The sequence below is a fragment of the Argopecten irradians genome, chromosome 6 (assembly GCF_041381155.1).
Source record: "Argopecten irradians isolate NY chromosome 6, Ai_NY, whole genome shotgun sequence".
NCBI classification, from domain to species: domain Eukaryota; kingdom Metazoa; phylum Mollusca; class Bivalvia; order Pectinida; family Pectinidae; genus Argopecten; species Argopecten irradians.
In genome coordinates, this window is record NC_091139.1 from 4,682,891 (window position 1) to 4,710,714 (window position 27,824).

Here is a 27,824-nt window from a genome sequence, read left to right on the forward strand (position 1 = left end):
GCGAAAATATTAGACATTAATGTCGTAATCAAAAACAAAATTACAGCACGAGAAATGATTACTCCCATTTACTAGAGGTCAATGCTTGCCATCGATCGGTTTGTGTAAGGCCTAGCCAATATTGGATAGCAGTTCACATGTGATAACGGCGACAGACCTGTTCGTAGTAAGACATGGCTCTACAGAGACTGGGATGTACGGCGTGTACCTGTCTACAGAGACAATACATACGACAGGGATGTTCCTGGCAAGCAATCAGTTCACGGAGGAGAGCTCACAAACTCATCAACCCGGAGTTTCCTGACAACCGATTTTCAACTGTGTATCGGGATATACATGGGTCCGTAGAGGATTCGTCTACTGCCAGGGACTTCATTTTTGCCCTGAAGCCCCACGAAAGAACTTTACTATATAACGAACTGAAGAGTTTTGAAAGTGAAAACGAAAGTGTCAAAGGTTTGTATGACATCTTTTGTGAACCAGCTGTCAGCTGTAAAAGTGAAAGTAAAACCATGAACGGTGTGTATTAGAGATTAAATGGTAAAAGACAAAGATTTACGATACTATTATAAATATAATGAGATATTGATTGTAATCATATAGGCTATATTGATGATGCTCTTGATATAATGATGGACTGTAATCACCCTTGGCCTCAAGCACAGGATTTTCCTTAAGCATAAAGCTTATGCTCAAAGTGTTTAAGCTTTATATCGTATTGCAAGTAAGTAACTCTATCAAGTTGACTAGTTCAATGCCTCTGATGACACTACAATCATAACAGGAAGATTGATTTGAAATGTTTCCCCAGGGGACCCCACAATTGTGCACTGAAGGTGTAAATGCGCCAGTCCTTTCCAGAGTTTCTTCTATGCAGAATCAAACCTCTAGGCCTCAATCCTGCCCTCTAGCAACTTGTAGGGAACAAAATTGACACTCATGGAATATTGGAGATCAGCTTAGGGATTAATAGATCTAATATGTCATACCAATTTACCCTTCACTAATATTTGCTAGCTGTTACGTCAATCTATATATAGACCAAGTACAATGTAGTTATAGTGAAGAATTGATTTATAACTTCCATTTGGCTTTTCCCAATCAGATAAACAACAGTGTACATTAATTTATCATTGTTGATCCTAATGACGCTGTCATATTTGTTTTGGAGCACTCTAGCCGGTATAAATTTACTAACAATAACTGTATGAAAATATGTAACTAATAGAACTAATTTAAGAACATTTATCATGAAGGATTTTAATGGTTCTGAAACAGATGTAAGGTATAAATTGTAACTTTAAAAATGGTGATTGTTATTTTATTATTTTTTTTACTCAAAGTTTGTTTTCAATTAATAGACTAGACTGTTTATAAAATGTGGACTTATAGTTGCTGGTTATATATGCTCTTAGTAACTCATTCTTCCATAAAACACCATTTACTATATATTTAGACTCTTCTAAATCAAAGACTAGAGTAATCCATTGTGAAATTTTAGGGAAGACGTCTTGTTTATTTTACTAGAAAAGGAACCATATCTGGGCTCCATTGATTCCTGAACAATCACTGATGTTTCTAATTAATATGGTTAATTTCCACTAAATTTTTACTGAAAGTTTCAATGATTGGACCTACATCACAAAAAGAATTGGTTAAAATTTTGGTTTGTTTAATTAGTTCAATGTCCTATTAACACCCAGGGTCATTTAAGGTTGATCCAGGTTTGTTTGTGGATGAAAGCTGGAGAAAAAAAACCCTAACATAACTACCATATATATACATCATATTATTAATAGTTATTACACTGCAATATTGCTCCATGTTGTATTCAAACTTGACAAACTAGAGGTGAAAGGCTTATAATTATAATAGTACATTGTACATGTATGCCATGCACATTCACCACTCGGTCACCATCACCTAAATAATGAACTTCAGAAGAAAGAATATGTTTATTATTTTGGTTATAATTTAAAAAAAAATGTTTATTTCAACACAAACAATTACATTAGAAGCAAAGTTGTCATTTTACAACGAAATATTCCTCAACACGACCCAATGTCATTATTGTATACCGTTATGGTAGACCTTTAGATGAGTAATTCTGAATCATGTATAAATGTCATACAAGTCTATAACATAAGTACCTGACTTCAGCTACCACCGCACAACCTAATCTTTTTTTCAATGTATGTCTATAAATAATTCAGGTTTCCTAAAACACTTTTGCTCTCTGGTGGTTAGAGACATGACAGTAAAAGTTGATGTCATTATCAGATTGTGCGAAGAATGACAAATTCATAGACCTGAATCATGGTCAGTATGACGGCTGTTCTATTTGTATACAGATACATTATGTGGTATCAAATATGTATATACAGGGGGTTCCATAAATGGGGTCCTTATTCTCAGATAAAAGGAGCTCCCCTTTTGAAATTTAAATGAGCTTTCAAGAAATAAAAGTGGACACCGTTTCACTTACAATACTTAAAAAGAATATGGGGATGGCTTCAACTCAAACCTTGCACATATTAATTGGTATAATATATCAACAGTTTATCTATATATTCTGTTCATTAACATTAGGTATATCCTGCATTCCTATTTTAATTTTACGAGCCTGAGAGTGTAATACTAAGGAATATGCTTCTGTTTTTTAGAAAATTTCTCTTGCTTCATGATCAGAATCCAGAAAAGATATGCTGCCTCATTCATTGAATGATTTGAATGCGGGCTTGGCTTTGTTATCCTGGCCAAATAAGGAAGTTAGAAGAAAAAAATTTCTTAGCACTCCGGTACAAAAGTACTGGTGTCTCTGTTCAGCATAAAATGGAAACCGGTTAAAATAGCAGGAAGATATTTCCTTCGGGTTCATCCTTAAATAGTTAATTAACTGATTGGTACTTTGTTTTATCAGGTTGACTCATCTTTTTATTTGATCCATTGTTTTAATGGGTTAATCTATTGTTTTGATAGATCCATTGATTCAACAGATTGGTCCATTGTTTTATTGTTGTATTGAGTTTGTCCATGGTTTTATCACATGGATCCAATATCTTAATGAATTAATCCATTGTTTTAATTAGTCAATCCATTAATGTTTTAATGAGTTCATCTATTGTTTTATTATCTTAATGGATGGATCCTAGCATTGTTTCAATCAATCCATTGTTTTAATAGGATGATCCATAGTTGTAATTGTTTAAATAGATTAATAGGTTTTCACATTATCTTATATAAATCAGTTTGGTTCATTGAGATGGTTTGTTGATGGTCTTAAGAGCTAACCAGGGCTGTTAATATGGCAATTACATGATGTCTTATATATACATTGTAATCTTCAACCAAAGGAAACTTTAAAGATTTTTTTGTTTCCTCAATTAAAAAAGAGAATTGTTGCTGTCACCATGCATAAGCTAAGATCAAAGGTTTTGTTTGAATTTAATTGGTACAATTTATATCTTTATTGTCATTATTTAGATGTAAATCCACCAAGATTAGTTTAAATCAATTTTGTTGTAACAAAAGACAAATGGATTCCCCTATGTAATACTTTTGTACATATACTGGTATATGCATATATATCACTAATTGAGCTGAAGTACTTTCCATTTAATTAGCTGTACTAGGCATAAATCAATTATGACAACTTAATATTATTAATATGGTCATAGTGTCCATGGACAAATAGGTCATTGTGATATTATGTACCAATTATTATTGATATCAATAATGGCATAGCAATAATGCTATATCAAACGACAGTTCCTTCATGTAAATTTTGCCATACATAACAACATTCTGAATTCTTATTTCATATCTATGTCCTGTGAAGTTTTGTTATGCTTGAAGTTTTAATTAAAAAAAACCCAAACCCAATTAAGCTCCCTAGGACATAGGTTTCATATAATTCTATGACTTGTTAAATATTATCTCACTTGAATACAATCCTTTGTAGCTAGCCAATCTTAGTCTAGTATAGATTTAAAAATGTGTTTGAGTCAAGTATAAATATTGTGTCATCACTTGGTGTGTATGAACAGTTTTGTGTATTTAGAGGTATACACTTCCTGCTTATAAGATAATTCATCCCTCAATGCTGATGACCTGAAGTCCCTGATATCTTTTTAAAGAAATATTTTTATACCTTAAATATCCAAAATAACACCCTTTCTTCACTGATATTTCTGTTCTCATAGCTATTACCATCCACTTGACACATCCTCTGTATAAAGACTGCTTACTGTATTTGCCGTAATTAGCAGCCATCCCACTAAAAGCACCACTCCCCTTTTCTGGAGAAGAGTTGGAGTTGTATTAACGCCCCTATCCCATTGATTTAACAATGTTTTACAACATGTGATGCTTCTAACATCAGCATTGAATCCCATATTACATGAACTTGCAAGTCTTTTACATTTGAATCGTGACATGATAATGCGTCTCAAAGGATAAAAGGCATATGCATGATTTACTGTAACAGATTAATGCACACTGTTATTTTAAGAGTACAGGAAAATTTAAAATATCATTGACTTTTTTTGTCCACAAAATATTGTTTCATCAAACAGTTATTTTACCTGCTAGTTTCAGCATTATTACCGTTTGTTATTCCCGTTTGTTATCAAGCAACCATCTCTGTAAAACGACAACCTGCTTAATAAGATTACTTTCTCATGGTCCCAATGGCATATTTCAACACAATTCAACTTGTATATAAAGATGATTTCCCTCTGTCCCTTGGGTGGTCTTTATAGACAGGTTTGACTGCATATTTTTGACAATTAATCTTTTTCCCTAGGGTAGTCTTTATTATGATAAAGTAGCAGATGGAATGACATTTTTGTTGCATGTAAAATTTGTTTTCAAATTTTCTTTCTACCATGAGTATAAAACAGATGTGTTTAAAACGATTTTGACATCGTGTCATTACCTAGATACACACCAATTTATGGAATCATGTACTTTCATTTATGCAATATCATGGGTGAAAAATCAATGAATGTGTCAAACATTTTGTTGGACATGTAACACGGTAAACAGATAATAGCGATAAAGCATGTACTATATTGACAGACATAAAACCTATTATAGGCACTGCCAAAGCTTCATTAAACAATTACCAAAATAATGAGTACTATTGTTGGCAAGGAGGACGACAAGTTTCGACAACAGTGAATTAATAGGACCATTTACTTCATTAGGTTCGTAGTCTGGGGCTTTTGTTTCTGTAGATAAAAGCCTGGGGACAGCTAAATGCAGGCTCTGCTTCACACGCAGAATTATTACAGGGGAATCCTGTCGCCGTTTGCTTATACTTGGACACACAGTATAAGGATACATAGCACCAGTTGGCATTGCGTTTTAAAGCTTAAAACTGGATCCACACAGGATTGACAAGAGATGGATGCTTCTCTTTAGCTGTAACTTGAGAACAATTAATGAGTTTGGAATGTTTTGCATGTCCTTGGGCTAATCTTTTCGCTGCTGGCTGCGTAATTGCTGCATGGTTGTCAAGAACACCTTGCAGACGTCGTCTGGTGTCTTTTTCACACCATGTAACGGCCCATTGTTAATCATCTGAATTAGGGGATGGGAACAATATTGACAAGTTGTGTTCTGAAATTGACACTTCAATAGTACTGTGAAAGATTTCAGAACTAAACTTACCTGAGACTGATGATAATTGAAGTTCCCCTAGAATCATAATCACTGTACATGTATAATACCGCGGGTATATGTTTTGTACAACACATGATTTATGTTATTTCATCATCATTTTTCTTTTTACCCATATACCCATATTTAATGAAATGGGAAGTGCCTGGGGGAGGGAGAGGGGGGGCAAGGGGGGTCTATATCATGTTCATAGCGCTATCTTCCTTTTAATTTCCATCCTTCTTCGGACCGTCTTGTGACTGAGATGGGTATAGATGTATGTACAGAAGATGGGTATCCTGTGGGGGGGGCAAGGGGGGTCTATATCATGTCCATAGCGCCATCTTCCTTTTAATTTCCATCCTTCTTCGGACCGTCTCGTGACTGAGATGGGTATAGATGTATGTACAGTAGATGGGTATCCTGTTACTGATGTCTTTTGACAGTGTACATATTAAAAAACACTTAGCAGTCTGTCCGATGTTAAAATAAAAACCAAAGGATGGACAGAAGAAATCTGGAACTACTGTCAATTAATATTTGCTAGTCTAAAATGGAATTGTTCATTATCACACAAAAATGTTGTTGAAAACTTATTTAGATATGCTAAAGAACTTTTACAAAACAGAGCCACATTACTTTGAATTCTCTACACTAGAAATATACATATATTGTAATCGATCTAATTAGTGCCAAGGGTAATAAATATTTCAGGAAATTAAGGGGTTTCGAAATGGAGTGAAATTAAGGGGTTGCGAAATGGAGTGTCTGGTGTGAATTGAATTCAGACCTTCAATGAAACTTTCCAAAATAAATAAGCCACAAATAATTTTTTAAAGAATCTATAGCATTAATTTTACATCTAATGACAGTTCTTATTCAATATACCTATATGAAATCAAAGCCTTGAAAAGGGGATGGGATTGGATGGAAGTGGGGTTGGGTGGGTGCTTATTACGTGGAATGTGGTATAACAAATGGCATATAGCAGTACATTATCACTATCACAGACTTAAGATGACCATCTGTCACCTCTGGGTTATATCTACACAATCAGCTGCTATAATGATACTAGTGGTACATGATTGTTCAGTATAAGATCCAAGTAGACCTATTTTAGTATATTTGATTTAATTTCAGTTTCCCTGAAAGTATCATTATGGTTATGTGGCTGATCCGCATGTGACGGTGCTCTGATGCCCTTGGGGGAAATAACTTCAGGAAATGATTATTAACTATAATCATAAATGTTTTGGACAGATAATTATGTTAACTGTGAATTTATGACTGGCTGTAAAAAACATGTCTTCATGTATAAAATGTTATTTATTTTGATGACATGTACATGCCTCAGGTCACTATAAATATAATTTATATATTGATCTGGTCATAGGCTGGTTAAGTATATGTAATTATTGTAAGTGTAGCTTAATGAGATATCATTATTTTTATAGATTCAGGCAATACATGTCGGTCAACTTCCAATTTTTTTTGTCCCTAACAATTTTCTTATATAAACATATACATGTATTCAGGACACCATATATATAGCTTGGCTCCATCTTCACACAAATATCTTTTGTTATTTAACTGTCATCAAGAACCTAACTTGGTATTAAATACATATGAAATATATACATCATGATTTCCTTTCTGTTAGTTTAAAGACTCTGACTTTCTTAACTTTCTTGTTCTTCCATGATTCAGTTGTCTTTGTTTTTTCTGAAGTTTGGGTATGTCAAAGTTGAAGCAGATAAGCATACAAGATTTACAAGATTTTACACTATTGCAAAAAAAAAAAAACCAAGACAAAGACAAAGATACTCCCAAATCATACAGACATTCATACACCAAACACTTTCCACAGAGGAGCTCGAGACCATCCTTACAACCAACAAGCAGTCTGTAATACTCTTAAAGGTACAATGACAGATACCAAATATATCCTGGTAGTATAATGCACTATATAATTACAACAGCAATTCTATTCTATTACCGTCTCCGCAGACCTGCTTGGTCTGAAAACAAAAAAAACGCTAGTGCCCTTTGCGAGTTTGACGCTTCACCTTTGATTCAAGTGATGTTCTATTGGTGTGCTTTCTCCTAAAATAGATTCCATTTATTTGACGCCCGTGCCTGTATTTTGGTGACAATGCCTGGATCCCTGTATTGATTGGCTGGACAAGGAAACGCAATATCCCGTTTTTGTAATAAAACCTCAAGATGAAAGTTTGTCCGGTGTAGAGTGCAGCGGTTTATACATCAGTTGTTGCTTGAGAATAAATCTTGCTGTCTTCATTGTAGAGGTCTCTCTTTATTTACAGAGTGAATAATGCAGTTATACAGAGACTGGGTTTATTGGCAATGGTGGTACCGCCAATTCTTAATGCTGTATTTGACCTTATAAGCGTCAATTACAGTATCTAACAATTCTGTGAGCACCGCCCAATTCCTAATAAGTGTCCCCCATTTCTATAAGTACTCCCCTGCATGTTAAATGACATTGATTTTAGAGTTTTATTAGTTTAACATCCTATTAACTGCCAGGGTCATGTAAGAATGTGCCAGGTTTGTTGGTAGAGGAAAGCCGGAGTACCCAGAAAAAAATCACTGACCAGCAGTCAGTGCATTGCAACTACCTCACATCGGATTCAAACTTGCAACCCAGAGGTGGGGAGGGTATGGTGATATGTCGAGACATCTTAACCACTCGACTTCATGGAAGAACAGATATTTCTCCAACATAATAAGTTTTAATGTTCAGATTTTTTTTTGATTTTTTTTTTCATCTACTAGATAGAAAACATTTATGAATTATAAATCTATGCTAATGAAATAATCTTAATCATTCTACCAAGATATTCTAAATTATCATCACTGAGGCTATTGTTATCTGACATCTAGACTCTTAAAGTGTCATCACCTAAATTTCCATTACGAGTTGAATGTGAAGTTGTAGACACACGCTGCAGGTGATACCGCTGGTTAACCAGTCAAGATGAAGATTTATCCTCACCTTGGCTGTAACTGTTTGTATTAGTCTCCGAGATTTACGACATTGTCAGCAAATGATTGTGTAAGCATTAAAGCATTCAATGGATCCAGATGACATTGATCCCAAACTTTGCTGGGATCAGCTACATCTGACTCTTGGTCCAGGCCAGATTTGCTCGCCTTAATTACAAATCACCATAAGGTCCCTGGCTAAGAGCTGATTTAATAGTCTGGCTTAGAGTTCATTATCTTGAGTTATCGGGGATAAAAGCATATGATTTCCAGGATTAATTTTCTTTCAACTGCAAGAGTCATTTTGTATCAAGAGTCTTTCTTGTCGTTGCTGATCGCTCCCTTAAATCCTAAGGAGACCTTGCAAATCTGGATGAATAGGCTTGGCAGTAGATAGTTTGTCCAGAATATAATAAGTAATGCCTAAAATAGAAATGCTGATAATGAATACATACTTTTCCTTCCTGACAAACAAATAAGGGAAGATGTATACATATATATAGTCATTATATATATATATAGTCATTCTTCCTAAACAACACCACTCACATCAGGTACCTTATAAACTTACAATTACAATTACTGAATGTCATTAACCATATACAGTCTAACCTTTCTATAATAGACACCAAATGGACAAATACAATTGTCCTTTATAGACAGATGTCCTATATACAGAGGTATGTTATGCAGCAAATTACACCAAAGGGGCCGCAGTGACCGAGTGGTTAAAATGTCAGCGTCCTGACTACCACAAGCCTCCAACCTCTGGATTGCAAGTTCAAATCCCATGGGGTGCAGATGTCAGGAACTTACTTTCTTTGGCTTTCCTTCTCTAAGTACTTTGGCTTTCCTCAACTGGCAGTGGCTGTTAAGAGGACACTAAACTAATAAAACTAAACACCAAATGGGGCTGATATGTCAGTCCTATGAAGACAGGTGTCCTTTATACAGAGGTAATTATATACCGGTTCATGTAGTAAATTGCACCAAATGAGGCTCATGTGTCTGTCCTTTATAGACAGGTGACCTTAATACAGAGGTAATTATGTACCGGTACATGTAGTAAATTGCACCAAATTGGGCTGATGGGTCTGTCCTTTATAGACAGGTGTCCTTTCTCTAGAGGTGTTCTTTATGTCAGGTTTGATTGCAGTAATTTTCCTGAATGTTATATTTCACCGGCTGTATCTGTTAGGTTTACATTGAGTTTCCTATGGGAGGTTTATATGTCTGCTTTGAACTTTTGAGTAATGACCTTTTTTTGTTGTTTTTTCTAGGTACAACTGAAGTGCATCCCCCCACGTCAGGACAGTTAAAAAGAGGTATGTATAGAATTCTTCTTTTGTCTTACCCTATGTGAGATTAATGTGTATAGAATTATTCTTTTCCCTTACCTTATGTGAGATTAATGTGTATGTGTTGTATGAGATTGATGTGTTCTTACGGTACCATGCACCAGCTCGAAATATCAGAAGGAACTTTATAGAACTTTTATCCTTGTTTGTCTTCCAGAAGAATGTAAAAAAAAATTTCCTATCACAGATATTGGGCTTTGATTTCTGTGCTGTGACATGCCAGATTTTGTAAGGAGAAAATATAGCGGTCTGACCGGGATTCAAACCCTGGACCTCTGAACACTAGCCGTTTGCACTACTGCTCAGTAACCTGGTCACCGATGATCAATCCTGTCCAAACCCGCTATATAATATTGACTTACAGCACCAACCGTTGAATATGTTCAAAACCATATTTCACCAACAGTTACCAAACTTTGAATGAAAGAATGCTATCTCACTGTCCGATACAAAACAAACACATACATTAATACTGTTGACATGCTTTCCTTATATATACCTGGTCGGCCCCTTTCAAACATCTAAGGAAGCCAATACATAGAGTTATTTATATATCTACTGGTTTAATGACGACTTCATGTGCTGCCTTATTCATTGTGGCTGTTACAGCTGGCACAATTACATTTTGCCCTTGTGGTTAAAGGAAAGAATGAACGTATTGTTCCATGTGTTATTTATACATCATTTCATTCATTTGAATATTAAATTCTATATTCGACCTAATAAGTGCTTTAAGAGTATTGAAAAATTGAAAGAAGTGCTAATAAAATGAATTTATTGCAAATCTATACAGTTTTGTGTAGCTTTGGTCTTTATTTATGCCTGGGTAATTGAAATAAAGGCCTCAAAAATGGGGAGGGGAGCTTATAGGGACATGGGAATTTATTTGGTCAAATATGGTACATTTTATATATTACAATTTTATGTTGCCAATTCAGAAAGAAAATTTGTATAATCTAGATAAACTTTTATATTTGTAACCAAGTTCAAAGTTTATAAAGCTTCAACAAATATTCATAACATATTGCGACAGGAGAGGAGAAAATGTAAGGGTCAGACTCGGGTTTAAACCCAACACTAGCCGAATACTCTGCTGATTGAGCTATTTGATCATTGATGATTGACCCATTCCAGTTAAATAACACTACAATACATGAAGCCTCTAATGTACAGCTGTCTGCTAAAAAATCTAGCTCCTAAAGTATATGTTTTCCTTTTTTTGTAAGCGAACACCAAATCATCAGCTTCAACCGCAGAAAAAATCTATAGTCATGAATGTTGATGACATAAAATATACTTAATACATTAGGTTGTCTCCCCTGAGCAGAGATCATCACCATTTGGTTTCGTTGATTACACAAAGTAAGCTATCGGAGGATTGTTATTTATTGCATTACTGCTAAATCAGGCTTACGCTGATTCTTTAGTCTAGATTATATTCCTGAATAATTGCTCCTCTCCTATCGAAATTAATGAGATTAGAGAGTAATCTCCCCTCCCCTGTTAATCAGGCATGCTGATTGGCTGTGTACCCCTGTGTGCGATATTTAACGTTCGGAATGATGACGTTTATTTCTACATCACTGACAACAGTTAATGGAAAGCTTAACTCTATAGTAAGAAAAGACCTGTCAAGATGGAAAAGACAGACATATGGTTATTGGAAGGCTTCAGATCTATCGAAGATGTAAACATCTAGTTTTCTGCATTAATGGTTTCTTTCTGTCTTACAGGCAATTCATGGTTTCACTCACAAAGTCTGTTATTATAATGGACAACATACTGAACCAGGCATATATGACCTTATAAAAATGTTACATTCTCTTAGATTGGCTTTTAGCAAAACCTCTCTCTGAACAGTTGGCTTTTACAAAACCTCAAGTCTCTTCTGAACAGTTGGCTTTTAGCAAAACCTCAAGTCTCTTCTACAAAACAGTTGGCTTTTAGCTTTTAGCAAAACCTCAAGTCTCTTCTGAACAGTTGGCTTTTAGCAAAACCTCAAGTCTCTTCTGAACAGTTGGCTTTTAGCAAAACCTCAAGTCTCTTCTGAACAGTTGGCTTTTAGCAAAACCTCAAGTCTCTTCTGAACAGTTGGCTTTTAGCAAAACCTCAAGTCTCTTCTGAACAGTTGGCTTTTAACAAAACCTTAAGTCTCTTCTGAACAGTTGGCTTTTAACAAAACCTCAAGTCTCTTCTGAAAAGTTGCCTTTTAACAAAACCTCAAGTCTTTCTGAACAGTTGCTTTTACAAAACCTCAAGTCTCTTCTGAACAGTTGCCTTTTAACAAAATTCAAGTCTCTTCTGAACAGTTGGCTTTTAACAAAACCTCAAGTCTCTTCTGAACAGTTCAAGTCTCTTCTGAACAGTTGGCTTTAACAAAACCAAGTCTCTTCTGAACAGTTGGCTTTTAGCAAAACCTCAAGTCTCTTCTGAACAGTTGGCTTTTAGCAAAACCTCAAGTCTCTTCTGAACAGTTGGCTTTTAACAAAACCTCAAGTCTCTTCTGAACAGTTGGCTTTTAACAAAACCTCAAGTCTCTTCTGAACAGTTGGCTTTTAACAAAACCTCAAGTCTCTTCTGAACAGTTGGCTTTTAACAAAACCTCAAGTCTCTTCTGAACAGTTGCTTTTAACAAAACCTCAAGTCTCTTCTGAAAAGTTGGCTTTTAGCAAAACTTCGAGTCTCTTCTGAACAGTTGGCTTTTAGCAAAACTTTGAGTCTCTTCTGAACAGTTGGCTTTTAAAAAAACCTCAAGTTTCTTCTGAACAGTTGGCTTTTAGCAAAACTTCAAGTCCCTTCTGAACAGTTGGCTTTTAAAAAAACCTCAAGTTTCTTCTGAACAGTTGTAAATTGACTTATCCCTAGGCCTAGAAAAGCATTGCAAATTGACTTATCCCTAGGCCTAGAAAAGCATTGCATATACAGAAAACTGTTCCACAATTTCCTAGATAAAAGCTGAAGATTTAAGAAAGGTAGAAGAGTTGACAAGTATTCTTACTCATAAATCCAAATCTAAATCTGCATAGCAGTTGAGAAATTGATACCAAGTTTTCACTGCTCACAAAATCTATACATATTTGATGGGGATGTATGGCTTGCCTAAGTGTTTTATTGGAAAGCAATATCTCTCCTGAATAACTGTATAATTTTATCACTGAAATACGACCATTAAATTTAAATGTATCACTTCTGTTATGTACGAATTGTTTGATTTATTGATTCAGATATGGCTCTAATATGGATTCTCATCTCGTCTCTTTCACAAAATTATATCTTTGTATCCAGGAATGAATAGGCATTTCTTCTTTCAAGGTCTCGATGCCCATACAAATATTGTTGTACTGCAGCTGGACTGCTGGTAATTTTGATACCGCTTCAATTTCTTAAAATTGTCATGTTTTAGTTTTCACAAAGCTCCTATACCAGAGAATGTTACAATGTCGTATGTGGAATTTTTAAAAAGTTTATAGATTTAGACATTATCAAGATCTTTTGGCAAGATCTTGGTACTTTTTTATACAAAGTGTAATTATTTTCCTGCTAATTTCATCATTATAAGATCTTGATAAGGATTTAATAGCATATATATAGCATCGTGAATTTGATATCATGAGAACATCTTGAGGATTTCTAGGGTGAAACTTTAACGACTTTTTGCCAAAATCTGATGCTTAAAATGCTGCAGTGCATTTCAAACCATTTCGTGTAAATATCTTCTGAATTCTGGCTAACGATACTACAATTAAGTTAAAAGTATTGATTTCAGTATAATTGTGCCTTTAGCATTTACATCAAATTGATTAGTTTTCTTAATTATTTTAGACAAGGTGACTTATCCTAATTAACCAATTTTCTTTCCATGCCTCTTACTTTATCTAGAGGAATTTGGTGATAAAGTTTAAAATTATAAAGTTTTATCTTTGTGAACAATACTATCTTTCTATTTGTATCGAAATATTTTTTCAGTTTAATTTTTAATTCCGTGAAGAATTGTACTTGTTTTGGAACAGAATATACAAAATTTGTGTCTGTGGAAGAAAGTTGTTTTGAACACAATTACTCCTTGGGGGTAAAAGCCTCCAACGAGGATCTTTACCGATACATATATTGGCTGCCTCTGTGTTCATGTCACCGTAGCTTACACTATTCTGATTTTCTGCCACAATACAAACGATTTACAGTTGGTTCATATACTTGGCATCAATTCAACTTTAATGCCAGCTGTGATAGCTATAGATGTCTGAACGTATAGGTTCTTATTCCTCTATCTCCAACTTGATGGAGTATGGTACCATGCATGCAAGCATTAAATGAGGGAAAATAAAAAGCATTATCTTAACAAGCCGTCAACATTCGAGAGAAAACCGTCAACATTCGAGAGATAACCAAAAGTGCCAATCGATTCTGATTCTTATCACAATTCTGCAACATAGATACAGTTTTTTAGGAGTTTGTTACATTTATCAAACAAATATTAGGCATTTATTCAGATTAAAAAGATAATAATTTCTTTCTTTATCTCTGAAATTCATTTGATAGTAAAAACTTGTTCTGAGTCGAAAATATTTCATGCCTATTTATCATTGTCTAAAACAGTGAAGTCTGAATATTGATTTTATTACACATGAACTGTAATCAAAACTCTCTGTAGCACACTTGGATGTTTTTGCCGTTGAATTGATTTGGAAGCTTTGAAGTAAGATTTATTTGCTAGATCAAAAACTTCCATCATTTCAACATATTAAACTCCAGTATATTCTTATTTGGTAGAATTATCCGGGGTAAAGATTAATTTGTCAGATCAAAAACTTCCATCATTTCAACATATTAAACTCCAGTATATTCTTATTTGGTAGAATTATCTTGGGTAAAGATTAATTTGTCAGATCAAAAACTTCCATCATTTCAACATATTAAACTCCAGTATATTCTTATTTGGTAGAATTATCTTGGGTAAAGATTAATTTGTCAGATCAAAAACTTCCATCATTTCGACATATTTATATTAAACTTGAGATACTCCTATTTGGTAGAATCAGCCTGGGTATTACCGGGGTATTTCATGGATGGAAATTTATTTTACTGCTATATTGGTTAAAGGGACAATTCAGTGAGGCTAAGCAAAATATGACATAAATGTATTGTTCTACATTCCTTATGAAACATATAGCAAGAAATATTGACAAATTCCACGACATTGTTAAGTATTTTGATTGATATCGTTAAAATTCCAAATTGTTGATCAATACGATTAAGCAGGTATAACATGAATGCTGTACCCATACCCGAGCCAAAGTCACGTGTGTTAATCAAATGCAATCCATAACCTCTGAGGAATTGGTGAAATTATATTTAGACAAGAACATGCATCTAATAAGGTAAACACACTACTATAAGAGCAATTTGAGTAGTTCTAGACAAAGAATTCTTTATTACACTTACCAGGGCCAGGGTTCAATGCGACAGCAAGCAAGTTTGAACATTTTACATATATTTCACTACAGTGGGCTTTTCTGGCATATCACAGTAAAACCACCTGATCTAATTTCCATTAGAACTGGTTTGTTTCTGATATATATGCAAATTTTAATGCACTCTTCGACAGAATTGTCCCTTTAATGTAATATATTATCTTCCTTTATCAATCATCCCCTTTGTAAGGTTCGTCCCTTTTTGTCTCACTGTTATCACAACAGAACTTATATTACCTGGAAAGAGAGCAAATTACTCGAGATCTCCATATCTACAATACTTCTATTCATACACTGGGACATTGATAATATTCAAATGAATGTACATTTGATTGTTAACACTCGCAACTTTATTGTATAAATAATTCTACAGCATTTACATCTTTTGTTTGTTTCCTTGTGAAACTCTCCTGTTTGCTTCCATTGTATTTATTAATTGGTGCTGTTTGAAGTTATACAGAGTTGTCGCCCCTTTTATCTGTATATTGATAATATGCTATTACACGGTATATGTTGAGGTTTGTATTTGCTGTTTTGTTTCAAAGTGTTACACAATCTTCTTGAAATTAATTTTTCCCACCTCCATGAATTTGTTCACCATTATAATTTAATAAAGCTGCCAGATCTGATATCTTAAGTGTGACAACTCCTAGCTAATTTGTGTCAAACAAAAAATCCAAAGTCCTTGGAGTAATACTATTACTAACACAGTTCTGTGAGATTCGTTTTTAAGTCTTTTTAATTTGTTCTGTTTCAGTTACGCTCCACAATGCAATTCCTTTTATCGGCTTTGGCTTTCTAGACAACTTTATAATGATCATGGCCGTAAGTATATCTTAACAAAGTGTAGCCTAATCATAAAGCTAGCGTCATTAATTGTTATTAATTCTATCTGGTACTGCCGTTTGATAGAGTGAAATCACTACTTCTGTACATTAATAATGCAGAGTTGTCTGCTCTTGCGAATAATTGATGGCTGCACCATTTATTTGCCATTGTTATGTTGTAGATTGTCAAAAAAAAAAAATTCTGACAAGAGGAGATAACTGTGTATTATTAGAAGAATTCTGTTTGTGATACTTCGAAAATAAAATAAATGCATATCTTAACAAAAAATTTAAAAAGATACCTTGAGAGATGTTCATATTGCACTGTTGGAAAAGATTAAGAAAATTCCGAATTTCTACTGAAAAATTTGAAAATAATACTGAGCAAAGATTTATTCTTTTTGTCAAAGTTTTAAGTAAGGCCCCATTATTTTACCAGACATATCTTCCAAGCTGAATCTCGAGCCCACACAACAAGAAACTGTTTATATGCTATGCGCGTCCTGACGGAAGAATTGAACTGGAATTTGTGTTCATTAATTGTCTGAATTAGGTTAAGATCGATCCATACACTTTTCTATAACAGACAAGGCACTGCAATAAGACCTTGTAAAGTCGGTGAGATTCTAAACATAGCAACAGGGCGAGGCCAGGCAGGGAGTTAATTAATATATACTGATGCTAGGGTGGAAAATTAAGATTTATTTACCTGAGAAAAAATAAACAAAATCAGATTGTGATGCAATATTTTCTTTTATATTTCATGTGAAAAGGCCTTCACGTGAATTTCATGAGAAAAAATCACATGAAGCAATTTTGCTTGTGTAACAAACGAAAATATGTTTTAAAGGATTAAAGGATGGGCATTTGAATGGGTTAAGCGAAACAGAATAGAAAGAAAATGTTTAATATGATATTTTTAAATCATAAAACAATATTTTGGTCCCGCTTACACTTTGTAATCCTAATTATCTAATAACTGTTATTACAAAATGTTCAAACCTCCAAAAGAAATTTTATCATTACCGAGAAATATTTCTATATTGATTAACAGTTGTGTTACATAGTCTTAGTTATATTGCTGTTACGTGGCTAGTGTGAAGAATTTATCGCTAGCTCCGACACACTTTAATGAGATTGGCCTTTACATCGCCAGCCAAAGGCCGTTTGTCTTCCACAAAAAAATGTTTTTACAAATAAACTGCTGTCGTCTGCCACTGTTTGCCTTAGCAGAATAGAAATTTTTCAACTTTTTTTTCTTCTCAGAAAAGATCTATTTGATTTTCAATTTTCCTGTGAATAGATCTAGAATTGTCATGTCAAAGTATGTGTATAGCTGTAAATTCTCGAGATAAATTTGACATGATAAGTAATCTAATTTTCGTACATCGTCATTTGCCAGCCAGCGTATCTTGTAATGGAGTTATTGGATGCTAGTTTCTTTCCTCGAGGGATCTAGGGATTTGACCTTTTGTACAAGGTCTCCACCATTATTGAAGCTCAGATTTCACCTTTATCATCAAATTTATTTACTTCGTACATTTACTGCTTGTTGTATTCTTATTTTATATCAATATAATTACTGTCCCTTTAAGCCATTCAGGAATGAACCTGCTTCGCTACAATCTAGATTAACATGAAAAAATGATATATGCTACTCAAATAAATAAATTGAATTACGAGAAAAAAAATTGAACTGATATTTATTGATTTCTTCATAAAACCAATAACTTGTCGATAAGATTACATTATTGTTAGATCCAGTGTAAGGGGGGAAAGTTCTTCTTCAATATTGTACGACAATTCTACATTAAGAGCTATGACTTGGTCTTCATACTTTGAACCATTTGTTCCATTTGTTTTATAAGTCCTTATCGGTCATTTAAGATTTCTTGGTGATGAAAAGCCAGACTACCATGAAAAAAACCACCAACCTATGCTATAACCAGTACCTAGCAACTTCCTATGTTGGTTTCAAACTTACAACACTGAGGTGAAAATTAAAGCTTTTTAGAGTTAGAATGTCAAAACATTATATTTAACCACTCAGCTACCGAGTTACTTTATATTTCAACCACTCAGCTACCGAGACATTTTATATTATAACCACTCAGCTACTGAGTTACTTTATATTTCAACCACTCAGCTACCAAGACACTTTATATATTATAACCACTCAGCTACTGCAGCCACAGCTACGACCAGCATGCTTTTAACGTTGATTTAATTTCCTGTGTGGAACACAACAGTTGATGGAGGTACATGGTGACCTTGTAATTATATAGAAAAGACGAATGATTGACATTTATGTACAGGTTTGGAGGCTATTACATTATCATGTTTTAACCTTCCCAGATAAATAATTCATGAAGGATGCGTTAGAGCTAATCTTAAAAGTATAGCTACTACATGGTGCTACACGATCGGTATGGTAAAACAGAACAATAATGTCCGTTACACAGTGATGGGTTCCATTCATCCTTGGTGCTCCAGGGATTACTATCACTGGCGTTATATCCACCCCTAGACTATGTAAAACTGAAGACAACACAACACACAGGTAATTTCAGCTGAATTTGGTCCTTTGAAGTATCAAAAAATTTGAAGAACGATACCCAGTGGTTGTCTGTGGCTTTGAAGTCAGGCTTTAATTTGCTCTATCTGTAATCTTCGTAAGAAGTCTCTGCAGGCCTGTTATTGGTCAATTTTTTTCTCTTGAGCTATCTCCAGTTTTACTATGAGATAGTCCATTGGTGGATATGACAACAGTGATAGTAAGCCATGGTGTATCGAGGATGGTGGGTTCCAAAGTGATCAGATCTCTTCTCTGTTAGGCAGCAGGGGCTTCAGCATCACCGGCCGGGTGTTTATTGTTATCACTCAAACTCATGCTATGTAATGGATATATCAAAGTCTAAACATAAACTACAACATGTACTGATGAGATAGCTAGCATTCAATTTCAATTTGTTTAAAAGCAAATTTAATGTCTGACACCAATTTAAACTCAATTGAAAGACAATAAACCTAAACATTACATAGTCCTAGATGAAATATGATATTGTTGAATGATCTATTGTCATATACCGTATTCGACCCAATAAGCGCCCCTTCCCCTTTTTGAGGCCTTCGATTTCAATATAAATAAAGACCAAGACTACACAAAACTGTATAGATTTGCAATAATTTCATCTTATTAAGCACCTTTTCACTTTTTCAATTTTTACATAATCACTGCAACTCCACTAAGTAACCTTACCAAATGTATTTGGCATTCACCAGTGTATGAACTGCATGTTATAATTAAAAAAATTCATTTAAGTAACTAAAACATGACATTTACTACTGTTAATGTATAGTACAATTTCTAAGTGCCTATTCTGTATTTGTATATAACAGAGTTATCTGCCCTTGCGTGTAGGTATTGATTGTGACGTCACATTTTTGTGAACATAACGTCATACTTTTCAGTGAAAACGATGTGAGTTTCGCTCTCAAAATAATGATGCCACAATGGATACTACCGACAAGGGAGGTAACTTTGTAATATACAAAGACGGTATAAGAAGAATACAGTCATCCCACACCCAGTACTAGGTAGTCTGTATTAACAGTATGGCATTCAAAGATGGCGACTAAACTCTCAGCTCTCATCCTGTTTTAGAATCACATTTGGCTGTCCTTTAAACACTGGTCTCCTAGGATTTCATGTCTCATAAAAAATCACTTCTGTCACAAACTTTGGTATGTGCATAGAGAAGTGAGTTTCCATTACCTACATTTCGATCTGCCTGCCATCAGTCTGTGTCTTCCATTTGTGCCTTTAGATTATTTATACCCCATATTATATTTTTTCTGGACACCAGTGGTATCACCCTATTACCATGTCTAATGTCACTATGTAGTTGAGGTCATTTTCTTCTCGCCATATTCTTTAAAAAAAAAAAAATGGAACATAGAGCGGTTTTCTGACATATAAGTAGAATTGTCTGCCAACCCGAGATTGTATATAAAGCTTTATTCTCTTACACTAATGTTCAATAAGACACTCAGATTCCAATAGACAAATTGGGTATAAAACAAACATAAAGAGGACCTGGAATAGATACAGAGCGGGATTGATTTACTTAATGTAGTTATGCAGGCAGTTACCATGGTAACAAGAAAAAAATATATACTGGTAATGTTTTAAAACCTGCATCTTGTGTACAAGTCTCTGTTAAAGTCGATCGCGATGTCAATTTGTTCCCTGCAGGAATTTGAAGTACCATGTACTTTACCTGCAGCACAAATAGATCTGTCATTTTGAAATGTAGGAAACAATACTGCTTTTGAATAGAGTTTATTGTTGTGAAACGCTAGGAATCTTACGATCATTATGTCATTAGACTCCAAACATTAACCATCCACTTTCTACATTGGAAAGTACATCCAGTAGTTTGTTCCATTTTATAAACATTAATATTCATTACATGGATAATTATATTATATTGGAATTTTATATGTTACACGACCCTGCTCATTTGTGATAAGATCTTCCAGTTGGCACCATACATCCCATGATATTTGAATTGGAAACCAAAGTCTTTAACTTTATACTTATCAAAAACCTTCTGTTTGCCTTTGAATTTAGTAAAAGTAAAATTATGAAAAGTTCTATAAGTTGTACTAAGCTGTATTGTAATAATTGCATTCCTTACTTTGAGTCAAAGACAAATCTACATCACGATAAAATGTGACATTTTGACCGCTGGGGTGAACCATGAAACTCTTACCTTCTTTTTAACCCATTGCAATTCTTTGTCCAATGTCTTGTTGCTTAGATCCATTAGGCATCATATGTCATAAACCTTTCAAATTTCCAACTTCTTCTCAATAACAATAAGGCCTAGCAACTGTGTAGGATGACTGGATAAAGGGCTACAAAGTTTGCTCAAATGAGTTTTCAAAGTAACTTTACATCAAAGTTACATCATCAACTTTACATCAAAGTTACATCATCAACTTTACATCAAAGTTACATCATCAACTTTACATCAAAGTAACATCATCAACTTTACATCAAAGATACGTCATCAACTTTACATCAAAGTTACATCATCAACTTTACATCAAAGTTACATCATCAACTTTACATCAAAGTTACATCATCAACTTTACATCAAAGTTACATCATCAACTTTACATCAAAGTTACATCATCAACTTTACATCAAAGTTACATCATCAACTTTACATCAAAGTTACATCATCAACTTTACATCAAAGTTACATCATCAACTTTACATCAAAGTTACATTATCAGCTTTACAACAATCTCCAAACATGGTCGTCTTCTTTAAAAAAAAAAAGAGGCCTTTTGGGTACCAAACCTGATATTATCTCTGTGGCATTCAGGCATTATGGCTTTAAAGTATGTTCAAATAATTAATTGTGATTTTGCCTGAATACCTTAGAACTCTAGTTGACTATCAAGGCTCATGGACCTCTTGTTCCACTTAATTAACATGTATCTTTGATTCTAAAATCTTCTATCTTGTACAGGTATTGTCTTTCACTGACAAATGCAACAGAAATGTATTTTATTGAACAGAAAGGTATTTTATTGAACACAAATGTATTTTATTGAACACCAGCTACAGGCTGAAGATATGTATTGGTGTAATAAAAGTTTACATTAATTGTGACATGATATCCACTTTACTTATTTCAGGGAGAATACATCGACACCTATTTTGGCGCTGTACTTGGTATATCTACCATGGCAGGTATGCAGTAAATAGATGATAAACAATATCACTTAACCAGGAATTATAATTTTAAAAACATTTTCTTTACAAAGGTTGAAAAACATGCACCAACCTTAAAAAATTCATAGTATTTATGTTACCATAGAGATCAAATATTGTTTGGTTTTCTGATTAAATAATGTGATAAATTATATATTTGACGTTTATTCACAAATTATGATTCTGATCAACTTGACACGGCCTTCCTAATTACCATAGTAACAGTATTAAATCTTGTCATTAACAAGAAAATCAATGGAGCAGTCGTTATTTATGCCGATAAAGCAACCATGATAATACAACCTGGACTGTATTTAAACACCAGTTTGATAGTCGATAACTGGCATGGACACCTTATAATGAACCATACTGAAGTGTAACTTTACTGTTTATCATGTAACATCTGGGGGTCTTCAATGTCAGCAGGACAAACACAGAGTTGGTACATACAAATATAGAAACCTGAGGACTGGTATCAAATTATTGCAACCACTCTGTGCTTTGTTTCTTTTTTAAGTATCATATTTGAGGTCTAATGTTTCCCTTATCTCTAATTTTAGATGTCAACTCATCGCTTGTCTAAATGTATGATCATAAGGTAGGGTAGAGTGATCTTAAGTCGGACACGATCTAGAGTCGGACATTTTTAACACGTCTTACCGCCCTTATTCCGGTTACCACGTTACAAAAAAAACGCTGTCTACATGCTAAATGAAGTATTGACTTTCTAGAGTTGTCTCCCGTTGATAACTTTCTCGTTTACATATTTTGCCAAGTCCGATCGCGAATAGTAGCAAAAGCGGTACATTTCACTGTGAGAGCGGGTAAAGTTTTGTGATTTCAAACTGATATGAGAAGTCATTTCTTTTGATTATTACGGCATGCAACTTAAAGCTGAAGTTTAGCTGTAAGATTTGTGTAAAACAAATGCAGAATTATCTTCAATTTGCCGATAGACACAGCATTTTATCTGATAATTTGGTTCAAAGTCGCAAACGTGATTTGATCTTGAGTCGGACACCAAAAATGTCCAAAACGATCATAAGTCGGACAGTGAATTTTAACATTATACCAGTGAATATATGTGATATATAGACATAAAGAGGTGCTGTAATTACCCTTTTTTCATCATATAAGTTTGAAACTGTCATCCCTTATTTTTTTTATAAATATTTCTTATCTATTTTTTATTTTCTAATCAGTCTTTAAAGTTTCCTTTCAGGTCACCATTGGTATTCTTCTTTAATTTTTAATCAGGATGTATGGCAGCGCACATTTTAGTAGAAAAACGTGTGTAGCCCAATGAATAAATTTTAAATATATATATACAACAAGATTTCTCATATTTTATTGGTGCCATCCTGTTGATTGTACAGTTACATAATGTACTTTGTAAAGCAAAGAAGTGATATCGAGTACGCAATACACGAAAATTTTTACTTGTCCATCAAATAGACAATTTTCTCTGACATATCAATGGTATAAATATCAAAACTCATTCTCTGAATCATTTATCTAAAATATCGGCAACACAAGCTACAATGTAGACACAGAAACTTTAATTTGGGATGGCCATGACTCATGATTAGCGCGGGAAAAGGATGTTATCCATCCAGCCATCCTGGAATTTGGACACAGCACTTTTGGTTGTATAGTTTTCAATTCTTTTTAAAGTAATTGGAGCAGGTTCTGCATGTGTTTATTAGGAAACACCGGAGTTGCTATTGGCAATCGTCAATTCCTGAAAATGTTTGTGCTTTGCAAAGGACAAAGTCTCCTAGCATCAAAACTGTGTACAGTGTATTTCAGAATGGGTTTAGAGCGACAGGTATTTCTCCTTATTCAACTTATGCAACCACGATAAAACACAAACTCAGATTAGGCAAATACATGTAGTTGTTAAATGATAAGGCCAGTGTGCTCGCCACATCTGACCACGTAACATCGATACATAGTCGCGTTTGAACTGCAGATCCTTTTCGTGGTTTGGTACGTCATGTTCTAAACTTTTACTAACATTGATAATTTTTCCCTGGGATCTTAGTAATAACTGAATATACTTTCAAGGAACATGTTGTGTTAAAACATATAACAACCCAATTGCAAGCATTGTATTAAACAAAATCAATATACATTCCCTTATTAAAATTGACCGCAGTTTCTTTCGTTTTTCAGTCCATGAAATATCTACAACTATTTCGTCAGGCTCATTTGTTATACAAGCTATATTTATTGATTTCCCAGAGATACACTGTATGTAAGGTGGAAACATTTTAAAGTGAAGTATATAGCCACATCACGTGCCCGCAAACGCACGTGTATCTATTCAATGTCGGAGCAAATGTAATGTTGTAGCATACACAATACAAAATGCATTTTTAGTCATGTGCAGTTTGCTTGACAACTGGCGATATGTCAATTACCGAAAGTAATATGAACAACAAATTTCTTATTTAATGATAAATTACTAATATTTTTGATTCAGAATTGTATAAAATGTTAACTTAATCCGATTGTCCGACGTAATATCAAAGCAATCTGGACTGTCCGACTCATAGTCAAATGCGTCCGACTCTCGATCGAATTGCAGGTTAGGTACTTTATTTGCTCTGTATTGTATTGCAAGGTAAAAAACGAGAGTATCGAAATGGAAATATGATGCAGAAAGTGTGCTCTCTCGGACGGTACCCATTAGATTAATAGTGGTCTTCATATCTCGACGTACTGCTGTTCTGAACACAAAGGGTGTCCGACTTACGATCACTTTACCCTAGTGTTTAACAAAAAAAATATGTCTGATAATAAGCCCATGTCTGATAATAAGCCCATGTCAGGTAATAAGCCCTTGTCTGGTTATAAGCCCATGTCAGGTAATGTGCCCATGTCTGGTAATAAGTCCATGTCTAGTAATAAGCCCATGTCGGGTAATAAGCACATGTCAGGTAATAAGCCCTTGTCTGGTTATAAGTCCATGCCTGCCTGATAATAAGCCCATGTCTGGTAAATAAGCACAGTTCTGATAACAAGCCCATGCCTGGTAACAAGTCCATCATGTCCCTGTCTCTTAATAAGCCCAATTCTTGTCTTGTCCTGTCTATGTCAATGCCAAGTCCATGTCCAAGTCCAAGTCAATATCTGGTAATAAATCCATGCATGCCTGATAATAAGCCAATGCCTGATAATAAGCCAATGTCTGGTAAGAAGCCTATGTCTGGTAATAAGTCCATGTCTGGTAAATAAGCCCATGTTTGGCAAGAAGCCTATTTCTGGTAATAAGCCATTGCCAGGTAATAATTACTTGTCCGGTGAAAAGTTTTTAACTGGTAATAAGCCCATAATGAAGGTTAATGTATATGTCGGTCACAATTTAACAATACTTTATACCTCGCCCATGTATGTTAAACAATTAAACGTTTGGGGTTTTTTTTCTATGAAAAAAAATCTTATACCTTCTACAACTGCTGTTGAGTTGCAGTTAATCATTTCTTGAAGTTCATAGAGATAATAATTAAGTTCATTAGAGTGTATGATAAAATGAAAATTAAAGTTTTATGATAATTATGATTTTAGATGTAATTTGATATTTATTGAATTTTGTTTCAGCTGCTGCCCTAGGAAACTGGTTATCAGACCTGGCGGGTGTAGGGTAGGTATAGGCTTCAGACATGTTGTACATTATTGGCTCAGCTTTCACCGTTTTACACCTCTACAGTATCAATAGCAATGTAACCTTGTACATGTAGTCTGCTTTCAAATATAAAGATTTCATTATCACCCGTCGCTGCTGTGATCAAATATTCCTCTGTAGACAATATATAGTATGGTTGTACATGTAACAAGAATATCTATATTGAACAGCGACCTAAGCTTTTCAAACAGTATTCTCATCATTCATTGCTAAATCTGATTGTCTTCTGTAATGATCACTCTGTATATAATCTATTCCTTTGTCAACAGGACAGCCCATTATGTAGAATATGTGTTCAGTAAGTTTGGAGTGAGGTCGCCAGCACTGTTACCTGAACAAGTGGACATGAAGCAGACCAGATGGGCTTCCAATGTGGTATGTATCGGTCATTGTAACAGATTGTAGTGAGAGTTACCTCCCATTTCATATATGCTAGGAAACTGATGCTTTTATTAAAGTTCATTGAAACATTTCATCTCACAAAAAACATTTTTGAAGAATTTTAGGTAGATTACCTCCCCTTAAGACAAACCTGCATAAGGGACCACCTCTTTATAAATACCATCTGCTTCAATAAAACCACGCAAGGTTGCGAAATGGTAAAAAATTCCAACAATGTTTGCCTCCAACAAACTTTGCCTTGGGTATAAATACCTTTCAGCTATAAAGACCATTTTTCTTGGTCGCGTGGGTGATTTTATAGACAGGTTTGACTGATAAGATAACAAATTAACTTTGCTTTGATCCATCAAGACTAAATATTCCTATCCAAGAAAAACAGAATGTCTTATCACTATGAAAGCATTTATCCTCTCTCAGAATCACCGTTCTCTTAATGTCCCTGGCTCTTAGTAAGATATCATACCAAATAAACCAACTCAATTAAACTTTCTCAGAATGATTGTTACAATGAAAATCGGATACAATTTTACTTTAAACCTGAATTAACTTACATTTAACATTTTACAGGGTCGAGCCGTGGGCATTAGTATCGGCTGTATTTTAGGAATGTTTCCATTGCTGTTCATGAAGGGACGAGAGGACGAGGACTCAACAGAGGACAAGTCCTAGTAGAGGCTACGCTTTAGGATATTCTAATTTTATATATACAGTGCAATAGATTTGTTTGTAAGTCACCATCCCATCTCTCCATACCATTGGTTACCTTCAATAGAATCGTATTGATTAGATAGTTTGGAAAGTATCTGTAATGAATCAGGAGGTTTTGTTAAGAATCTATAGGAAACAGGTTTTCTTAATAATTGCTATTTTTGTTCTAAGAATTTGATGAAAAAATAATTTATTAGAATATTTGTTTTTTTTTTCAAACAAAATATTGTGGGAAAAATGAAGTGTCTTTTTTATACTTTGTATTTTTGACAGTCAAGCTATGTAAAAACATGCAATTTAATGCATTGCAGAACATTACTGTTGTATGTATTTCGGTTGCCATTCAGTCTTTGCATATTACAGAGTTATCTGCCCATGAGAATAAATATCGATTTTGGCATCATTATTTTGTGGGGAAAAGTATGCTGTTTTCTCTGAGAAATATTATGTTCCACTAGAAATAACATTCCTTATAATCCATACTGACTCTCAAGGGCAGATAACCCTGTAATATAAAAATACAAAATATTGGCAACTATATTATGTTAGATGTTCTGTTTCCAAATTACCTGGATTCTATGGAGTGATTAATTTCTGCCTAATTGAGGAGACGACTGTAAAGTCTGTATTTGTGTGGGTATTCTATTATTGATCTCTTATCGTTTTTCATTCGATGAGAATTTTTTAATGCAATATATTTTCATAATCTTCATGTGCAGTTGACAGTATCATCGAGGATTACTGAGATAGCTATAAAACAAACAAAAATTCTGCCTTGAACACCTCTTTTATGATTTATTGTATATTTTGAAATTAAATTCTATAAAACTTGTTTTAACTTGTAAGTGATTGAACATATTCTATCTTTCAACTTGTTTGAATCGGAGGATAATGACGACTAGATTTTAAACTAGA

General features: G+C 34.2%; 1 protein-coding gene across 1 annotated transcript; it reads left to right on the plus strand.

The window, feature by feature from the left end:
• Nucleotides 1–56: 56 nt before the first annotated feature.
• LOC138324760 (transmembrane protein 65-like) lies at nucleotides 57–27,123 on the plus strand. Its single transcript, XM_069269887.1, has 7 exons — nucleotides 57–456; nucleotides 9,948–9,992; nucleotides 16,254–16,321; nucleotides 22,036–22,090; nucleotides 25,715–25,757; nucleotides 26,069–26,174; nucleotides 26,769–27,123. Exons 1-7 carry the CDS (start codon nucleotides 174–176, stop codon nucleotides 26,868–26,870), a joined length of 702 nt encoding a protein of 233 aa, XP_069125988.1. The 5' UTR covers nucleotides 57–173; the 3' UTR covers nucleotides 26,871–27,123.
• The last annotated feature ends 701 nt before the right edge of the window (nucleotides 27,124–27,824 follow it).